The sequence below is a fragment of the Mus caroli genome, chromosome 7 (genome assembly GCF_900094665.2).
Source record: "Mus caroli chromosome 7, CAROLI_EIJ_v1.1, whole genome shotgun sequence".
NCBI lineage: Eukaryota > Metazoa > Chordata > Mammalia > Rodentia > Muridae > Mus > Mus caroli.
The window spans coordinates 111708732-111728619 of record NC_034576.1 but is presented as its reverse complement, the minus strand read 5'-3'; the positions used below and the strand labels follow the sequence as shown (position 1 = coordinate 111728619).

The 19888-nt window shown below is 44.4% G+C and overlaps 1 protein-coding gene across 2 annotated transcripts in view; it reads left to right on the top strand.

Moving 5' to 3' along the window:
* Trim66 (tripartite motif containing 66) overlaps nucleotides 1–19888 on the top strand; it is a 66186-nt gene that overhangs the window by 1001 nt on the left and 45297 nt on the right. For both annotated transcript variants that reach the window (XM_021168448.2, XM_029480142.1), the window contains exon 2: nucleotides 7647–7941. In XM_021168448.2, coding sequence (XP_021024107.1) covers nucleotides 7647–7941 — 295 coding nt within the window. The remainder of the gene's footprint in view (nucleotides 1–7646; nucleotides 7942–19888) is intronic.

Below are 19888 nucleotides of genomic sequence, written 5' to 3'. Positions count from 1 at the left end.
ATCTGATGCCTTCTTCTGTTGTGTCTGAACACAGCTACAGTGCACTCATATAAATACAATAAACAAATCTTTTAAAACAAAAAAAACAACATGAAAAGAAGTTCTGAAAAAAGGAGGATAAACATCTCAAATCATAGTCTCACAAAACTTTATGTCAATTTTCAGATCATGTTTAGATGGTAACGGACTATATGCAGAGTTAATGATGACAGTATGTTAATCTCTGTGTGTGTATGGAGAGTATGCATGTATGTATGTATATACATGGAGGCCAGAGGAATAGTTTGTTTTTAGGTGTCATCTTTTGCTCTCTGCCTTATTCCCTTGAGACAAGGTCTCTCACAGTTTTGACTAGGCTTGGTTGGCCATCAAGTGCCTGGGATTCACCCATGTTCATCCCCCCAGAGATTACAGTCATACACGGCTGTTTATGGATTTTTTTTAATATGTGGGTGCTAGGAGTCATCTGCAGGCTTTCACAGCCAGGACTCTAACCACTGAGCCATCTCCAGATCCCCACATCATTTTCTGTATCATTGCCCAGGAATAAGGATTGGCTCATTTTATTTCTTGTGGTGCTGGGAATCGAACCTGGCACCTTGAGCATTCTAGGTAAGCACTGTCACTGAGCTGTAATCTCAGCTTCAGGTTATTTTCCACAGCTGAAGTGTAATTTGCCTTCGGCATGTGCTATAACATACTAAGCCATCTTGTGTATTTTGTTCTTGTGTTTTAGTTCTTTGTTGTTAGAGACAAAGGTACAGTGAGCATTTTGTATAATGGACTTTTTTCTTTTGATCAATAACTTGTCTAGAATAAAATCCCAGGAGAGAGATTCCTGGATTATAGGGTATGAACATTTTTATGATTCATTTTATGATTCTATTTTTTTTTCAGATAGGTTGAACCAATTTGTATGCCAACAGTGTGTACAATTTCTAATTCCATCTCAGCTTCCCAATGCTCAGAGCTTTGTCAGCTCTTTAAGTAGGTTTTGATTATAGCATTTAGGGTGCAGGGAAATCCATAGGCGAAAGGACTGACTTCCTTCCTTCCTTCCTTCCTTCCTTCCTTTCTTTCCTTCTTCTTTTCATTTCTGAGACAGGGTTTCTCTGTGTAGCCCTTGCTGTCTTGAAATTCACGCTGTGGACCAGGCTGGCCTAGAATTCAGAGATTGCCTGCCTCTGCCTCCTGAGTCCTGTGCCACCACACCTGGCAGGTGGAGTTTTCTAAAGCACAAAGCAAAAGACAAACAAACAGGATTTGGGGGTTGGGATTTCTAGTCACGTTTCTTTCCTATGTTGGAATGTGTTTGTTTTAAATCTTCCCGGACCGCCTGACATTTACTGTAACTGTACTGACTTTACACTCCAGCACGGTTTCCGACACGTTTGTGGGACAGGGAGATAGAAAGTCCTGCCATTCAAGTCCAATATAGTGAAACACGAAGGAAAGAATTCTCATGTCTAAGAAACCAGCTTATCAAACAGTACAAACAAGACAGGCTTAAGTCTCCATGTTTTAAATTTAATTTCACAGTATTCAGTACCTGAGAACACAGAAGCGTGAGTTCATTTTCCTGCTCTGTGAATTCTAGGAAGAAAGAGCATGGCTGCCTTGAATCTTTTTTTTTTTTTTTTTAATCTTTGAATGAAAAAGTATCACTCAGTCATTCTCTTCACAAACTGATAGCACACGAGTGATTTGGTGTATGCACTCAGTACTGACACTATACATACATGCCAGGGCTTAGGGCAAGAGAGAATAGTAATCAGAGACGAGAAAGCCATACGATAGAGCTGTGGCCACAGGATTGTATCTAAGACATCCAGCAAACAAACAGAAAATGTGTGTTAGTCAGTCTGGCAGAGTGTGTATTCCCGCCAGCGTTTCTCACTCACTTTCCCACAGACATAAACACTATTTTTGATGATAATTCGAACTTACCCAAGCAAGCAGTCTTTGGGATTCTCACCCCAGTATGATGTGGAGTGGCTTGCCACATCATTCCTCAGAAGGTTAAAGACGTCCAGCAACTGTTCCCTTACCACAGATCTCCAGATGCACTGTGATGTTAAGGCAGGTGGCCTGTGGCAAGGCAGTGCTGCATGCGAGGGTTCCCCTCCTGCCACACTGTTTAGCTGGAGTTTTGTTTAGCTTAGGGTTCCCCATGGTGGAATGCTGCTGGTATGTGTTGAGCCAGGGTGTTTTCTTATTCTTTTAAAACTTAATTCATTATTTCTATATCTCGGATCTTTGTTGTTGCTATTGTTTTGTTTGTTTCTTTTTTTAGGATTTATTTTTTAATTTAAAAAAATATTTATTATTTATTTTATGTATAAGTGCTCTATCTGCATGCACACCTGTGCCGCAAGAGGGCATCAGATCCCATTACAGATGGTGGTGAGCCACCATGTAGTTGCTGGGAATTGAACTCAGAACCTTTGGAAAAGCAGCCAATGCTCTTAAGTGCTGAGCCATCTCTCTGGCCACTTGTTTTGCTTTTTTGAGACAGAATCTCATCATGTAGCTGTGGTTGGCCTGGAACTTGCCTTAGAGACCAGGATGCCCTGCCCTCTCTAATGCTGAGATTAAAGGTTTGCACCATCGTACCCAGCACTAAATGTTCCCCAGCTTGTGCAGTTGGGGGTGTGATGGGACCTGTGAGGCATGGAGCCTCGTGGGGGGCCTTTAGGTCATTCAAGGTGTAGTCCTCCCAGACTCCAGTGCACCTGACCACACTCTGGGATTGCTGCTAATGCTGAGTCAAAGCAGACCCTTTCCATATGTAATGAGATTATTTCAGGTTACAATGATAAGAGATGACTGAAATAGCTGACGTTTCTCTGTGTGTGTGTCCGTCTGTCTGTTTGTCTGTGTTATATGCATGTATGTGGACATGTGTGTTTCCTCAATGGCTTCCTCGCCTCATTTTTTTAGTTTGGCAGTGATCTCCCCAGGTCTGCTGGTCTCTATCTCCCAGCCTTGTAGTTATAGGCACAGATTTCTCTACCCAGCTTTTACATGGGCTCTGGAGATTTGAACTCAGGCCCTCATGCCTGCTTAGGAGTGACTTTACCTACTGAGCCATCTCCCCAGTCTCAACATTTTAAAGTGCAAATAAAAACCTAGATTCTGGTGTTTTGAAAAAAGACAGCCAGGCAGTGGTGGCACATGCCTTTGATCCCAGTACTCGAGAGGCAGAAGCAGGCAGAGCTTTGAGTTCAAGTCCAGCCTAGTTTACAGAGCAAGTTTCAGGACAGCCAGGACTACACAGAGATACCTTGCCTAGAAAAATCCAAAAATAAAAAATAAAAAAAATTAAGATTTGGTAACACTGGACACAGATTCATATATGTGGAAACTTTATGTAGGAAGCCGTGCTTCTTGTAGAAGTTAGAATATGGCATCCCTGGCTAAGGTATAATCTTCCAAACTAACTCCTTAGTCAGGAAGAAACTTCCCAAGCTACAGGGAAGAGCAACAGAGGAGAGGGATAAGAAGGCTCTCCTCACCATTCCTAGCCTCAGAAATGCCCTGCCTAGCTATGCCTTAAACCTCTCACCCTCTGAAAACAAGAGCGAAGAAGCTATCTCTTTCCACAGCTTGCACAGTGCTCACTGGCGATGGTCTCACCTCCCAGAGTCCAGGCTTATCATGTGAAGTCTGATGTAGCAGCTTCTCTAAGTGTGCCCTGTAGACCCTGAGGGGACCCCTTATGTTCATAAGTTCAAAAATTTTTCCTAACAGTACTAACATGATCTTTTTCCTGGATTAACATAGATAACGCTATCAGTCACATTTCACCTGTAGTCAGGAGTCAGACAGGTGAGTCTGATGCATAGGTCATATTGTCTCTTCTCCAGTCCAGGGCCACATGGTATGGTGTAACCCATGTTCAGGAAGTCTTCTCTGCTCAGGAAACCATTCTGCAAACACCCTCACTGCAGAGGTGTGTTTCCTTGGTGATTCTAAATCTTCTCAAGTGGACAGTGAAACTTAACACAACACTCCCACACCCTGTCCTCTTGATCCTCAACCACAGCCTTTGAAATTTCATTTTCATCTCATAATGCAACAGTGACACTATCTTCAAATGTCCCCATGGTCTTTAGCAGTCTCAACATCATTCAGTAGTTCAAAGAACAAAGTCTCTGCTGAAACCCAGGACGAATCCTTAAATGTGAGCCTCTAGAAAATGAAAACAAATGCATTCTATGAACATATAATGTCTGGGTATGGTGACACAGACTACACATTTCCATTCCAGAAGGCTGAAGTGGAACATACCAAGAAAAGGTCAGACCAAAGCTGAAACCCAGCAGGACAAACCTCTCATTCTGCAGCTCTGTGTCCAACCTCTGTTGGAATCACCTTGACTCCAGAGGGCTTGGGTAGTCCTGTCTCTCCAACTCTGCTACCTGCAGTAGCACACACTCCTCTTCACGGCTGTAGCTTTCCTGGGCAAACTCCCAGGGTTCTGGAATCGGCAACATACTGGGATTTCCATTACAAATTAGACTTCACCTTACAGCTTCATGCACTGGTCTCTCAGGGACTCCTTGGTCTCTGTCCTTCAGTTACCCTGACACAAACCTCCACAGCTCTTTGCTCTGGCATCCTTCATGACTGCAAAGTCAGTATCACGTAGACAGAGCTGCCAGATTCTGCTGCCAGATTAAGCCACCTTAAAAACCACAGTTGCACTGGTGCCTCAGCGTGCTGATTCTGGAAAGGGAAGTCCCTGGACAGTTGTATTGAGCAGCTGGGAATGGTGGAGCATGTTTTTAATCCCACCCCCCTGAAGACAGAGGCAGGCAGTTCTTATTTGTTTGAGGCTAGCCTGATCTACATAGTGAGTTCTAGGCCAGCCAGAGCTATAAAATGAGGCACTATCTTAAGGGGAAAAAGTGGATTTCAAGCCACAAAGTTGGAGAACCATTGATCTAATGTTGTCAACTCATGCACACATTTAAACCTGCTAAGAGACCCCCTTGCCTCTACTGGAGTCTCTCTGGCTACTTTTAGGAAAGAACTGCCTGGATGGGGCCCACAGGACTGGGAGTGAAAGTCCATCCTATTGGGAGCACAAAGAAGCCTTGGCTCACAGATAGCACTGGGGGAACCGGGGATGTTTCAAGGGAAAAAAAGTATAATCTGTTTTCCACCCAGAAGGCTGGGAATGGAGGTAGCTAAAGCCTAGATGATCCTTGTGCTATCTGCATGTCCAGGGGATCTTCTGGGCTCCCACAAGGAGGACTGGAAACACTCAATAGTTTAGATGACCTTAAGGCTTTCTGTATGACAGAGACAACCCCAGATCTTCCCTCTAGGCCCAAGGCTTTCAATAGAGTTCATAACCCCTTTTGGGGGGTAGAACAACCCTATCACAGGGATAACGTATCAGATATCCTGCATATCAGATATTTACACTACAATTCACAACAGTATCAAAGTTACCGTTATGATGTAGCAACAATGAAATAATTATATGAAGAGCTATATTAAAGGGTCGAAGCTTTGGGATGGTTGAGAACCAACCGTTGCTTTAGGCCCTTAAGATAACACATGTAGCCTATATCTAGAACCAATCTTTATGGAAGAAGTGACATGTACTTTGAGATAAGATTCAATGTAATTATTGCCTCCTTATGTACATGGGATTGTGTTATACCAGGAAAATTTTTTTCAAATTGTACTGTTTTCTTAAATATACCTTTAAGAACTGCTTAGTTTCAGATTCTAGAAGTTTGAACCAACACCAGCTGCCGAGTTGTGTTGAACAGGATTGCCTTCTCACCTCATGTAGATCACTGCTCTGTGGGGCCCAGGGTTTGCAGAGACCTCTCCCAACATCCATCCATCTACGTGGTGGTACCTTCCCGGTCTCCAGACGCCTGGCCTCCCCAAGCCTCAGCACTGTTTTTCCTTAGTGGACTTAGTTCTTAAAGATCTAGACTTGCATAATTGCAGAGTCCCAGGCAGACTGAATGGCATAGTTATTAAATACAAATATAAAAGTAGACACAGGCTCCTTTTGGCCGTAACTCATAAGATCGTAGAACCAGTATTCAAACATGATAAAACCTGCAAAACCTAAGCAACCAGATAGCAATATTAATTTCATATGCAGGTAAGGTTTTGTCAAACAGAATTTGCCACTGCAATTTAAACATGCTTCTCATGTGTGTGGCTGTTTGAACATCAATGTCCTACAGTGCCATTTAAGCTCCATGTGGCAAGGATGGATGGATGGTTGTCACGCCTTTCCTTCTCCTTAGTAATCTCAGGTAGGTAATACTGTTTGCTGTGAGCGAGCTCACAGGTTCAGTACTGTCCCTAAAATCTTAAGGTGAACATGTAAATGATATAGAATAGCTATGCCTTTAAAACGCTGTTTGAGAGAAGCAGTATTTAAGCAAATTATTAGAGGGCCAGAGCAATGGCTCAATTGCTAAGATCAATGGCTGCTCTTCCAGAGGACATGGGTTCATTTCCTGTCACCCACAATGGCAGCTCATAACCCTTTGCAACTTCAGTCCCAGGAATTAGACACCCTCTTTTGGGCTCTATAGGTACCGGGTACACACCTGGTGCACAGACACACATGTAGACAAAACATCTATATACATAGATTTATACAATAAAACTTTTAAAACCCTAAAATAAACAAACAAAAAAAATGGGGCTGGAGAGGTTGCTCTTACAGAGGACCTGGGGTTTGGTTCCCAGTACCCACATCAGGCAGCTGTTGTCCTCTTCTGGCTTTTGCAAGCAACTGCACTTATGTGCACATGTAAATACACTCCCCCACACCCAACACACACAATTTAAAAATAAAACATTAAAAAGATTATTAGAACTCATGGAAAAAGCTGGGTGTGGTGGCGCACGCCTTTAATCCCAGCACTCGGGAGGCAGAGGCAGGCAGATTTCTGAGTTCAAGGCCAGCCTGGTCTACAAAGTGAGTTCCAGGACAGCCAGGGCTATACAGAGAAACCCTGTCTCGAAAAACCAAAAACAAAAAAAACAAAACAAAACCCAAAACACAAACAAACAAAAAAAACCTCATGAGGAAAATCAAACAAACAAACAAACAAACAAACTCACGAAAAGATCTGAGCCTGAGAACATTCCAGCAATTTCGACTGCAATTCCGACTGTGGTGTCTAGAATCAGGCTGATCTGTGTTTGAATTTGAATCTTATCTTGGTGCATTATCCTGCTTCTGAGAGCCTCATCTTCCTCAGCTGGTACCTCCTGGTTTATTTAATCTGTAAAAGTGCCATAATCTCTGTCTCCAAGGGGAATTTGTGAGGATTAATCTAGGTATGTAAACTTGGCACTTTATAATTTTTCAACCCTTTTCCAAAAGTGAACTTGGATCACCTTGTTCACCAGGAAGGAGAGGCGCAAGTGGTTTGGGGCACCTCTGAAGTCCATCAAGCTTCTTTAGAAACACAGAACCTAGCAGACACCCCCAGGATTGGTTGTCGCAGTGGAGATGCTGGACTCTCTCTGAGCTCGGGTACAGGGTTGAGACTGCGGGTCATGACTTGGACCTCGGAGGCTCTCCTTACCTGTTCAAGAACTGCTCCCATCCCAAAGAATAAGTGAAGTCCTTCTGCTTTGTGCCTCACTTGCAGGGAGAGGAGCTTGCTCGCGCTACACGATGCCTCATCCCAGGAGATGTCAGCGGAAAAGCTGAAGCCCCAGACTCAGGTGCAAACATGAGCCCAGGCCTGGGCCTGAGCATTCCAAGTCAGCCACACTGCTCTACAGATGAACGCGTGGAGGCTCTGGCACAGACCTGCTCTATGTGTGGACGGGACCTACGAGCTGAGGGCTCCCAGCTTTTACCGTGCCAACATCTGCTCTGTAAGGATTGCTTCCAGGGCTTCATGCAGGAGCTAGGGCATGCTACCAGGGCTTACCCAGGTGGTAAGTATAAAAAGCCTCATGGCTCGCCTCAGTCTACAGGTTAGGCCTCTACCTGTTTCATAAGAACCAAGCTTGCAGGTAAAGAGAGAATCAGAATCTAAATGCCCAAGGGGTATTCATTGCTGAAAGCATCTCTAGGGGATCTAAGAGACACAGCAAACCCTCTGGGGTTTGTGAGCTGGAGACCTTTCATCTCTGGGGTTTCCTCAAGTCAGTGGCAGACTAAGAAGTCTTTGAAGATTTCGGTTCAGGATTTGACTGCCTCCATCCAAAGATTGAGAGGGTGTGGCCTGGAGTCCACAGCCTTCGGGGCAGAGAGAAAAGCTGGCCTCCCAGTGCTGGTCAGGGACAGAGTTTGAACAGGAACCGTGCTGAACTGTTGAAATTGCTGCCCGGCAGGGGGGAGCTAGTACCTTACTCCTGACTGTCAGGTTTCCTAGGAAACAGTCGCACTGAAAGCTGTGAAGTCCCCAGGGACCAGAAGCAGGTCCCCTCCTTTCAGTGTTCCTGGCAGGGGCCTGAGGCTAAGGCAGTGTGGAAGTGTACAGTGGGAGTCAAAACAGGAGCGGGCCGGCTCGGGCATCGTCCTTCATCTTTACTGTTTAGTTTGTTTTCTACAGTGTATCCAAAACAATTTGTAGCATAAATTGAGGTATTATTTGAGTTATCTGGGCTAAAAGTGAACTTTAAGTCTGGATTTTGATTCTCTGAACCTGTGGCAAGAAGGCAATCTCTTTTAGTCTGCTGTGAGTTTAGAGTACAGAGGAAATAGGGTATATTTTTAATTTTTCCTTTTTTCGAGTCAGAGTCTTACGCTGTTAGACCTAGGGTTAGACCTGGGCCCCCAAAAGTCAGGCTTGTTCACCTATCTCCCATACTCCCAATTAATACCGAAGAGCAGAAAGGGAGATTTATTCACTGTGGCCTCATTGGGAAGAGGGGTAGAGATCCAGCCATCTTCTAAGTCTATCTTCTGGGTCCTGACAGGAGCTTAAGGTTTAAATGCAAGGCCAGGGATATACAGAACTAAGCAGTCTGGTCAAGATGTAGGCTTCTGTCCATCATGGTCTCAGCTCTTGTTTCTTCTGCAATATCTCCTCCAATAGACAATTCCCCCTGGGTACCCCAAGACTTCAGTCATTTTCTCTTGAAGCTGGAAATTCCTAAGGAAATTATAGTTTCTGAGGGTTCACTCTTTCAGTAGTCTGGCACAAGACTACTCAGAATATTTTCATTCCTGTTGGACACACAGTTTATAGTGTTGTGGCAATGCTGGCCTGGAATTTAATATGGAGGTCAGGATAGTCTCAAACTCATGGTTATCCTCTGGCCCCAGATTCCCAAATGTTGGGATTATAAGAGAGTGCTACCACGCCTGGCTGTGTACTTTCATTTTAAAAACCAACATATGGATTTTGAAATTAGACTTTGTTCATTAAACATTACAAACATCATATCAGGTACATGCTATTAATCCTACCACTTGGGAGGCATAGGTAGATCTCTGTGAATTTGAGGCCAGCCTGGTCTACATAGGAAGTTTCTAGGACAGCCAGAGTTATATGGTGAGATGATGTCTCAAAAACAAACCACTTTGTATGTTTGTATAAACATACATAAGTATATACATACATAAATACATACATATACATAGTGTATGTATTGTTGTTTTGGTTTTTTTTGTTTTGTTTTGTTTTGTTTAAAGATTTATTTGTTTATTATATATAAGTACACTGTAGCTGTCTTCAGACACTCCAGAAGAGGGCATCAGATTTTGTTACGGATGGTTGTGAGCCATGTGGTTGCTGGGATTTGAACTTGGGACCTTCAGAAGAGCAGTCGGCACTCTTAACCACTGAGCCATCTCGCCAGCCCCTTATTTTGTTTTTTTCGAGACAGGGTTTCTCTGTATAGCCCTGGCTGTCCTAGAACTCACTTTGTAGACCAGGCTGGCCTGGAACTCAGAAATCTGCCAGCCTCTGCCTCCCAAGTGCTGGGATTAAAGGCGTGCGCGGCCACACCCATCTTAGTGTATGTATTGTTTGTGTGAATGGAAATGTGTGTGTGTGTGTGTGTGTGTGTGTGTGTGCCAGTTCTTGTGTGTGAACTTGTGTAGAGGCAAAAGATTGATATATTTCTTCTTTTCTCTCCACCTTAGTTTTTTGGGAGAGGGTCTTCTCTCAGTGAACCTGGAGCTACTGATTAGCTAGACTGGCTGACCAGCAAGCCCCAGGGACCCTCCTGTCTCCATCCCCAAAGCAAGGGTTACAGGTGTGTACTGCCATGCTCAGCATTTTATGTGGGTGCTCGTGTGCATCTTTAATACTTGCTTTCATGTGTAATAAATGGTAAAATTATATGTATGCCAAAGAATTGTTTTAAAATTATTTCCTTTATAATTAATTACCAGTAAATGTTTGATTTATATGCCCACTTTGTACCCTCACATATCTGGGGTTACATAAGGTTTCTCAGAAAAAAGAGGTTGCAAATGGAAGGAGTTGAAGATGTCCTCACTTAAACAATTCTGGAAATACAGTAAATGTGTAGAGGGTGATCCTGGAAAGTGTGTTACTACCTAGGCTATATATAAAGAACTCCTCGCAAGGCCAGGGGCTGTTGAAGGTGGCACCTCGAGCCAGATTCATGGTGACAGAAAATAGAATGGTGATTCCCAGAAGGACAACGGGCACAGGAAGTTGCTGTTTAATGGATGCAGTGTGACAGGCTTGCCTTTGTTAACTGGGTCTTTCTGCCATTGAGTACCACAGTTCAGTATGCAGTCTGGTGATCAGTCCCTTCTCAAGTACACAGTTTGCAAATATTTCCTTCCATCCTGTAGGTTGCTTTTCATCTTGCTGATGCACCAGTTTTTTGTTTTTGTTTTGTTTGTTTGTTTTATTCTTCAATCTTTCTTTACAGTCCAGTCATTATCCCTCTACCAGTTAGCCCTCTGACTGTTCCTCATCTGCTACTTGCCCCTGTCCCTCCTTCCCCATCTGGTCTCCAAGAAGATCCACACCCCTAGGCCTCCCCACTCCCTGGGGTCTCAAGTCTCTTGAGGGTTAGGTGCATCTTCTCTCACTGTGGCCAGACCAGGCAGTCTGTCAGGGGCCTCAGATCAGCTGGTGTATGCTGTCTGGTTGGTAGCTCAGTGTCTGAGAGATCTTGGAGGTATAGGTTAATTGAGATTGCTGGTCTTCCTATGGGTCGCTTCAGCTTCTTACAACTTTTCGCCAATTCAACCACAGGGGTCCCCGGCTTCCTTCCATTGGTTGGGTCCCTTCAGCTGCTTGCTGGGCCTCTCGGAGGGCAGCCATGCTAGGCTCCTGTTTGTAAGCACACCATAGCATCTGTAATAGTGTCAGGCCATGGGGCCTCCCCTTGAGCTGGATCCCACTTTGGGCCTGTCACTGGGCCTCCTTTTTCTCATGCTCTTTTCTATTTTGTCTCTGTGATTCTTTTAGACAGGAACAATCTGGGTCAGGGATGTGACTGTGGGATGATGGCATCCATCCCTCCACTCTATGTCCTGTCTTTCTACTGGAGGTGGACTCTAAAAGTTCCCTCTCCCCATTGTAGGGCATTTCATCTAAGGTCCCACCCTCTGAAACCTGACAGTCTCTCACCTCCCAGGTCTCTGATACATTCTAGAGGGTCCCCCCCACCTCCTACCTCCTGAGGTTGCCTGTTTCCATTCTTTTTGCTGGCCCTCAGGGCTTCAGTCCTGTTCCCCCCACCAACCTCCACAGTACCTGATCATGTTCCCCTTTTCCCCTCCCTGTCTCTTCTCCTACCTAGATCCCCCCTCCTCACACCCCTCCCCCGCTGTGATTGCTTTCTTCTTCTTCCCAAGTGGGACTGAGGCACAGTTTTTGGTTATGATGAAATATGACTTACTATCTTTTGCTGCTTGTGCCTTTTTTTTTTCATTTCCAAGAAATCATTACCATATCCAATATGATAGAGCTTTTTATTTTTCTTCTAAGAATTTTAGAGTTTTATTTCTTGGGTCTTTGATTTTATTTAAGGTTTTCAGTGTGAACTGACATGTCTCAATAACATTATTATTTTTTTTTGTCTCAATGACTTTTTAAAATTAAAATTAGAACATTGGCCAGGAACAATGGTACATGCCTTTCATCCCAGCACTTTGGAGGCAGAAACAGGTGGATCTTTGGGAGTTTGAGGACAGCCTGGGCTACATAGGGAGCTCCAAGCCAGTCGTAGTTACAAAGTGTGACCCTGATTTAAAAAAAAACCCAGAAATTATAAAATTAGCACATTAATTCAAATTAACAACAATTATTACAATCATAATGTTGTTTTCCTAATTATTCTAAGTGCTGTGGAGAATCAAACTGTAAGAGTTAACATCAGCATATGTGTGGGTCTCTGAATGCCCATCTGGATCTGCCTGCCTCTTACTGATTGTATGACTTGGGAAACATACTCCATTTCTTTTTACCCTCCTCCTCCTCCTCTCCCTCCTCCCCTCCCTCCTCCTCTGTCTTCATTTATTCTTCTTAATTCTGGATTTCATTTCTTTTCCTTTTTAAAATTATTTGTTTATTTTTATTTTATGTGCATCATGCAGTGTTTTACCTGCATGTAGTCTATGTAAGGGTGTCGGATCCCCTGGAACTGGAGTTACAGATAGTTGTGAGCTGCCATGTGAGAATTGAACCCAGGTTCTCTGGAAGAGCAGCCAGTGCTCTCAACTACTGAGTCATCTCTCAGCCTTAATGTTCTTAAGTATTTTTAAAATTTTTTGAAATTAAAATAGAATTACATAATTTCTCCCCTCCAACCACTCCTGCCTACTTTATTTGCTTCTTCTCAAATCCATGGCCTCGTTTTAATTATTGCTATCTTGCTACCTGTCTGTCCATCTGCCTATCTGTCTCTCTATCTGTGTATCTATCATCTATCTCTAATTCCTAAATATAGAAATATAATGTAATTAGTCATTAATTTCTTTAATTATTGTTCTTTCCTATTTCTTTCTATCTATAATTCCTAAACATATAAATATAACCTGACTAGTCCATATGTTACTTATATGTATATATTTTCAAGGTTGACCATTGCACTATTGAATAATATTGGGGATTTCATCCCTGGGGGAGACTGTTTCTCCTGCTCTTAGCACCCTTTGGTTGCCTGTAGTTCTTTTTCTAGGGTTGGGGTCTGTTAGTGTAGTCTTTGTTCAGGCCTTGTTTAGGTGTGGCATTGGTGAGGTTTCCTGGGTGTAGCTTCTCTGACAATTTTTAGGCGATGAAATCTCCCAGCAAGCTTCCTGTTCCTCTGCCTCTTACAATCTTTCCACCTTCTTTTCTGCTATGGTTCCTGAGCCTTAGGTGCAGGAGTGAGTTGTAGGTGTATCAGCTGGGGCTGGGTACCACACAGTCATGTGTTCACTGCATTTTCATGGGTTGTGGTTTTCTGTAATGGTCTCCACTGTTGTAGAGAGACATTTCTTGAATGAGGGGTTCTCTGTGCTTGAAGTTTTTTGTTTGGTTGGTTTTGCCTATATGATGACAGTAGAAAATAGCCCATGTGAATGTTACTGTAATGGCAATTCCTGGTTGTCAACTTGACTATATCTGGAAATGAACTACAATCCAGAATTGGAGGGCTCACCTGTGATCCAGATCTTGAGGCTGGAAGATACAAGTTTCAGACCTGGATCTTAGCATAGAGATCTTGAGGCATAGTGGCTATGAAAAGCTTAGACCCAGGCAAGGTAGTACAGGCCTTAAACCCAAGAGTCTAAAGCAGAGAGATCTCTGAGTTCAAGGTCAGCCTTGGATAAAACAAGTCCCAGATCCAGGCGTGGTGGCACACACCTTTAATCTGGGCTACACCTTCTGCTGGAGACCTACATATGGACATCAGAAGAAGGAAGATTCCCTCTTCACCTGCTTACACTTACTTGCCAGCACATCTGTTGTAATCTACTTCTACAGAAGACCAGCTGAAACAACTAGCCTTGTGGTACTGAGCAACTACTAGATCCTTGGACTTCCCATTCACAGCGGTCCACTGTTGAGTTAGTTGAACTACAGACTATAAGTCATCATAATAAATTCCCTCAATAGAGAAGGACAGTCCATATGTTCTGTGACTCTAGAGGGCCCTGATGAATCAAAATTAAATGAGAACATGTACATAAAACTAAATGCTGATATCTAGGCTGAGCTAAACTAAAATGGAGGGCAAAGGCCTATAGCTATAAGGACACTTGATTCAGAAATAGAAGGGCAATTGATTATAGATGTGGTTTCTTTATTATTTTAAAAATAACTAGAAATTATGTGTATGCTTGTATGCCTGAGTATATGTGTGTATTCTACATGTGTTCAGGGGCCTGCAGGGGTCAGAAGAGGGTGTCAGATGTCCTGGGAGTGGAATTACAAGCAGTTGTGAGCCATCTAGTGAGGGCGTTGGGAACTGAACCTGGGTCTTCTGTAAGAGCAGCCAATGCTCTTAATCCCCAAGTCATCTCTCCAGCCTGCATCTTATATTCTTATGATATGGTCGTTGTTACCTTCCATATTTGCATTTGTGGGTAACGGATGGGATCCGTTTTCTCTTTATTACTTTGAGTTACTAAGACTGTGTGCTGCACTGTTGGTTGGTTGGTTTATATGGATCTCCTCCGCAGGTGTGCACTGACTGCTGTGTGCCAGGCCCTGTGCCATTTGCAGTAGAGAGATGAAAAGGAGCGGCTGTCCTAATTGAAAATGAATCAGTAAACAGATTGCTTAATGTTCGAGCTTGGGAGCAGTAAATCGGGAGGCTTACTGTGTGCTTGGGACTGATGGGCGTTAAGTTGATCACTAAATATCTTGTAAGGACTAAAAGAATGTCATCCAAGCAATCTGGATGGGGGAAAGGTAGGGCTGACATCCCCTCTCTGGTAATCCTTGTAAGAAATGCCGTATTTGAACCTGAACCCCTGGTTTGTGAAATTGCGTGGTTTGCGAAATTGTGCTTGGTTCCTGGTCCCCCCCTTTTTTTTTTTAAAGATTTATTTATTTTTTATATGTAAGTACACTGTAGCTGTCTTCAGACACACCAGAAGAGGGCATCATATCTCATTATGGATGGTTGTAAGCCACCATGTGGTTGCTGGGATTTGAACTCAAGACCTTTGGAAGAGCAGTCAGTGCTCTTACCTGCTGAGCCATATCTCCAGCCCCCCCTTTTTTAAAAAAAAAATTATTTACTTATTTATTTAATGTATGTGGGAACACTGTAGCTGTCTTCAGACACACCAGAGGAGAGCATCAGACCCCATTACAGGTGGTTGTGAGCCACCATGTGGTTGTTGGGATTTGAACTCAGGACCTCTGGAAGAGCAGTCAGTGCTCTTAACCACTGAGCCATCTCTCCAGCCCTTGGTGTCCAGTTCTTTGGGAAGAGCTCATAGCACTGCCATTTTATCCTACAGGCTCTCTAGCACTCTAGGAGGTTCATCCCCTTCTGCCAGGTTTGTTTTTAAGGAAACTGTGGTAACAGCTAGTGGGATGGTAGGGCGATGAACAGAGGCCATGGATAAGGTTCCCAGAGTCTCTGCCTCCAGCCAGATGGTGTCACATTGTACAGGGACAAGTCCATCTTAGTGAGTATTTCTCCCATTGCTGAGCAGAGCAAGGAATCATCTTGTTGAATGAAAAAAGGTCTTTGCCTGGACTTTGGGGTCTGTTCAGCTGTTATTCTACTCTGGCCCTTTAGTGACACTTCTTCGGGCCCTGTATCTGGTGGGCATGTTCTCATCCAGTGGATTGTTCTGATTTCTGCTACACCATGGCCAGCAAAATGTGCAATAGGCCCTGGACTTAAATGAACACTCATTACCTGAGTAACGTGACCTCCTGCGACTCCAGCCTGCAAAGGCACATTCTCTTCACTTTTGACCCTGTTCCTTTCTGCAGGAACAGAGCATCAAACACCCTCGTACATACAATACTGAGCTCTTGTGCCTACATTACCTGTTCTAAATCTAACGTTTTATAAGGTAGTTAAAAACACCTGCAGACTAAGAAGTGTATATTTTTCTTTGTTGAGACAGGTTGGGGCAGGGAGGGACAACTCAGGCTGCTCTTGAGCTATGTAGCTAAGGATGACCTTGGACCTCTGATACTCCTGTCTCTACCTTCCTTCACTGCTGGATAAAGGCTAACTAATTGAGACCAGAGTAAAGGCAGGAATTGATGTGTGCATAATGACTAGGCTATGCGGTGTGGTGACTGGTGCTGTAGACTGCAGACAGACTGGATACTGGGAAGGTATCTACTCATACATTGTGGACCATGCCGGGAGTCAGAAAGCTCTTTTTTATTTTTTTTAAAGATTTATTTATTTATTATATGTAAGTACATTTTAGTTGTCTTCAGACACTCCAGAAGAGGGTGTTAGATCTCATTAGAGATTGTTGTGAGCCACCATGTGGTTGCTGGGATTTGAACTCGGGGCCTTTGGAAGAGTAGTCAGCACTCCTAACCACTGAGCCATCTCTCCAGCCCAGAGTCAGAAAGCTCTTTATCTTCACAAGACACTGAATACTTATAAAAACAGTGTTAGTGTTAGGTGAGATTGCCCAACTCATGGTCCATGCCAGTATCTCGAGCTTGTTTGAGGTTGGCTGAGCCAAGCTATGATGTTCACTAGGCTAAAAGAGCTGGATGAATTTTCCCATTTCCTTTTGTGTTGTTTACTTCCTTTCCTCTCCTCTCCTCTCCTCTCCTCTCCTCTCCTCTCCTCTCCTCTCCTCTCCTTTCCTTCTTCTTTTCTTCCTTTTTCTTCCTTTCTTCCTTCCTTCCTTCCTTCCTTCCTTCCTTCCTTCCTTCCTTCTTTCCTTCCTTCCTTTCTCTCTCTCTCCTCTCTCTCTCTCCCTTTCTTTCTTTCTTTCTTTCTTTCTTTCTTTCTTTCTTTCTTTCTTTCCTTTTCTTTTTGAGACAGGGTTTCTCTGTGTATTCCTGGCTATCCTGGAACTCACTCTGTAGACCAGGCTGGCCTCGAACTCAGAGAATTCCCTCTGCTTCCCCAGTGCTGAGATTAAAGGTGCACACCACCACCTGGGTTCATGTATGATGTTTTCAACTTACAATGAGTTATTAGACTATAAGTCTGTCCCGAGTGGAAGAGCCTTCATGCTTCCTCTAAGTCTCTCATTGAAAATAGTCCAGGGTCAAACTCTGCCTGGAAAGTTGTCTACTGAGCACTTAGGGTAAGCTCAGCTGGCTCTGCAGAAATATTGCCACAGCTGACATTTACCAAGTCCTAGCTCTAACTTCGATATGCTGTCGGTTCTGCTGGTTTTAGTTAATGCTTTAGGCCAGGGAGGGTAACTAACTGGCGATTCCTTCCCCACATGAGTAAAAGGAACATTGCTTTTTTTTTTTTTTCCTGTTCAAAGAAACTAAGTAATTTGTGACTGAGAGACTGGTTTTCATATCCAGATTTTAGAAGTTACCTGTTTAGAATCTTACTTTTCTGATTTTCAAAGTCGAAGACAGCATGAGATGTAAGAAGGTCCCTGGCCTGGAACTCACATCTCTGGAGCTCATTCAGACTCTAGCACTGATAGACTGGGCAGTCCCAGGTCCTCTCTGGCTTTCAAGTTTGAGCCTGATAAACTCTTTGAACTCCAGATAGCCACTGCAGCTAGCCCCATAGTTCCTGAAGCGAGTTTAGGGTAACATATTCCTTGTATGCTGCTAATGCTGAAAGGGGGAGTAATCCCTGTCCCTTGGTGGGCAGGCCTTGGGGGCTTTGGGAGGACAGAGAGAAAGGGGAGTGATGCAAGATGCTACAACCTCAGAGTCAGAGAGGGAAATGACTCTAATCTTAATGAGCAGCTCAGCTGGAGGGGCTCTAATGGCCCTTGGTGAGGATGGCAGACAGCAGAACTGGCTGCAGGAGCCTGGGAGGCAGCTGACTGCTGCTTGCTTTTTCCAGTAGGCGTGTTAAACAGCATGTCCAAACGGATGGGGTCTGAGGCAGACAGTACCCAGGTCTCCCAGGTGGAGGGTGGGCTGCTGACTTGAATGGAGCCATGGTGTGTAGCAGGTGCAGAAGCTAGAGCTCTGGAGCCCTGTCAGCAGGATGGCTTTTTAGTTCAAGAACAGCTTCCTCACCTTAATTGGCTCTCTGGGGCCCTAGGAGTAGCGTTGGCACCTCTGAATAGTCCCTGTTACTGGGAGAGCAATTCCCCTGGTGGTTGGAAAGAGGTAGGTCGTGTTTGGGGGGATGTGCTTGCTGCACCTGAGAAACCATGGCTGGAAAGATTTGCAGACGGAGGAAGTTCAAGGTAGCAGTGGTGGTGGACAGGCAGTTTTTGGAGGGACTGCTTGTCACTGGATCTTCCATTGAACTGGGGACTAGTTGTGCCTAAGTGCCATGGAGGCCAAACATCAAGAAAAGCCCTAAGAGTTCATCTCTACCTGGCTACTGCACAGATGGGGCATCAGGAGAACAGGAAGGGCCTGGAAAACTGCTGAGGCTCACATGCTTGGTCATTTGCAGAGCCAGAGAGTCAGATCCAGCTCCCTTACCTGATAACCCTGGGCTTGTTTGGGCTTGCAGGCTGCAGGAGCTGCAGATCTAGAGCAGGGTGCTGCCTTGAACTCCCTACGGAACCCCTTTCAAAGCCCGGTCAGTGGGTTCAGGGGCCTGGCAGGGAGTGCATCTGCATAGCCCTCCTTTATGTCAAGTCCTAGAGTTTTGTGTGAAAAGAGACAGAGAGAGGTCAGCGAGATTGTACCAAATGAGTGAGCCCAGCCTCAGCCTGCATTTGCATCTTCTGTGGATATTTTCTCGGTACAGAAAACAGGCGTCATCACCAGGTGTTTCATCAGAGGGTGAGGTGGTGAAGGCCAAGAGCCAGACACATGGTACATTCACCTCTGCCCTCAGCCGGCCACCTGGCCATCAGCCTCAGACTGTGGATCTTGCTTCAAATCAGCTGCTGTCCTTGCCTCCTAGCTCCTGGGTAGTCCTGGCTTACATTATTCTTTCCTGCAATGCTATTTACCCTGCCATATTAGGAGTTATGCTTCCAAACCCTCTACTTTGAACTTGATCACACCTTCTAACTCTAGGCCTATACTATTGGCTACTTAAAGACTCTGAAATGGAAGCTGGGCCTAGTGGCCCAGGCCTGTAATCTTAGCTACTCAGGAGACCCAGGCAAAAAGTCTTGAAGATTCAAAGTCTTGAATGGATCACAAGGGGAATTCAAGGCTGGTGAAACTCTGTTGGAAAATGAAAAGTGAAAAGAAAGTTAGGTATCTAGCCCAGTAAAGGAACAGTCTTAGCATGCGCAAGGCCCCAGACTCAATCCCAGGACCACGAAAAGAACTAGAAGGAGAAAGAGAACAGAGACTCAGCGTTGGTTACAGGTCAGAATAGAAGGCTCTGGGCCTTCAAGGCTCTTCCTAGTTTTCCCTCATATTAAGCTTGTAGCCTCATTTCCTATATTCCTCTGCATGTCCTAGAGGCCCCTCATTTTCATACTTATAACCCTCTGTGTGTGAAGTCTTCCTTCCATGTCAGTAACATCTTACTCATGTTTGAAGGCTTGGCTCCTATGTGAACCAGAGCTCACTTGGTGGGTTTAGCAAGAAGCAGACCCCATAATCAGGATTGTATCCCAGTGTGGAGGATGGAGCAGATGTTGTGAGCTAGGGGTAAGCTTCTATTCATCGAAAAGGGACAGATGGTGGTTTTGGTTTTGCCAGTCATAAAATTTCTTTCACAGTCGCTCAACTCTGACACTGTAGCAGAAAAGCAGCCATGGTCAGTATGGAATCCAATGGCTCTGTCTGTGTTCTAAGAAATTCCTCGCCGGGCGTGGTGGCGCACGCCTTTAATCCCAGCACTCGGGAGGCAGAGGCAGGCGGATTTCTGAGTTCGAGGCCAGCCTGGTCTACAAAGTGAG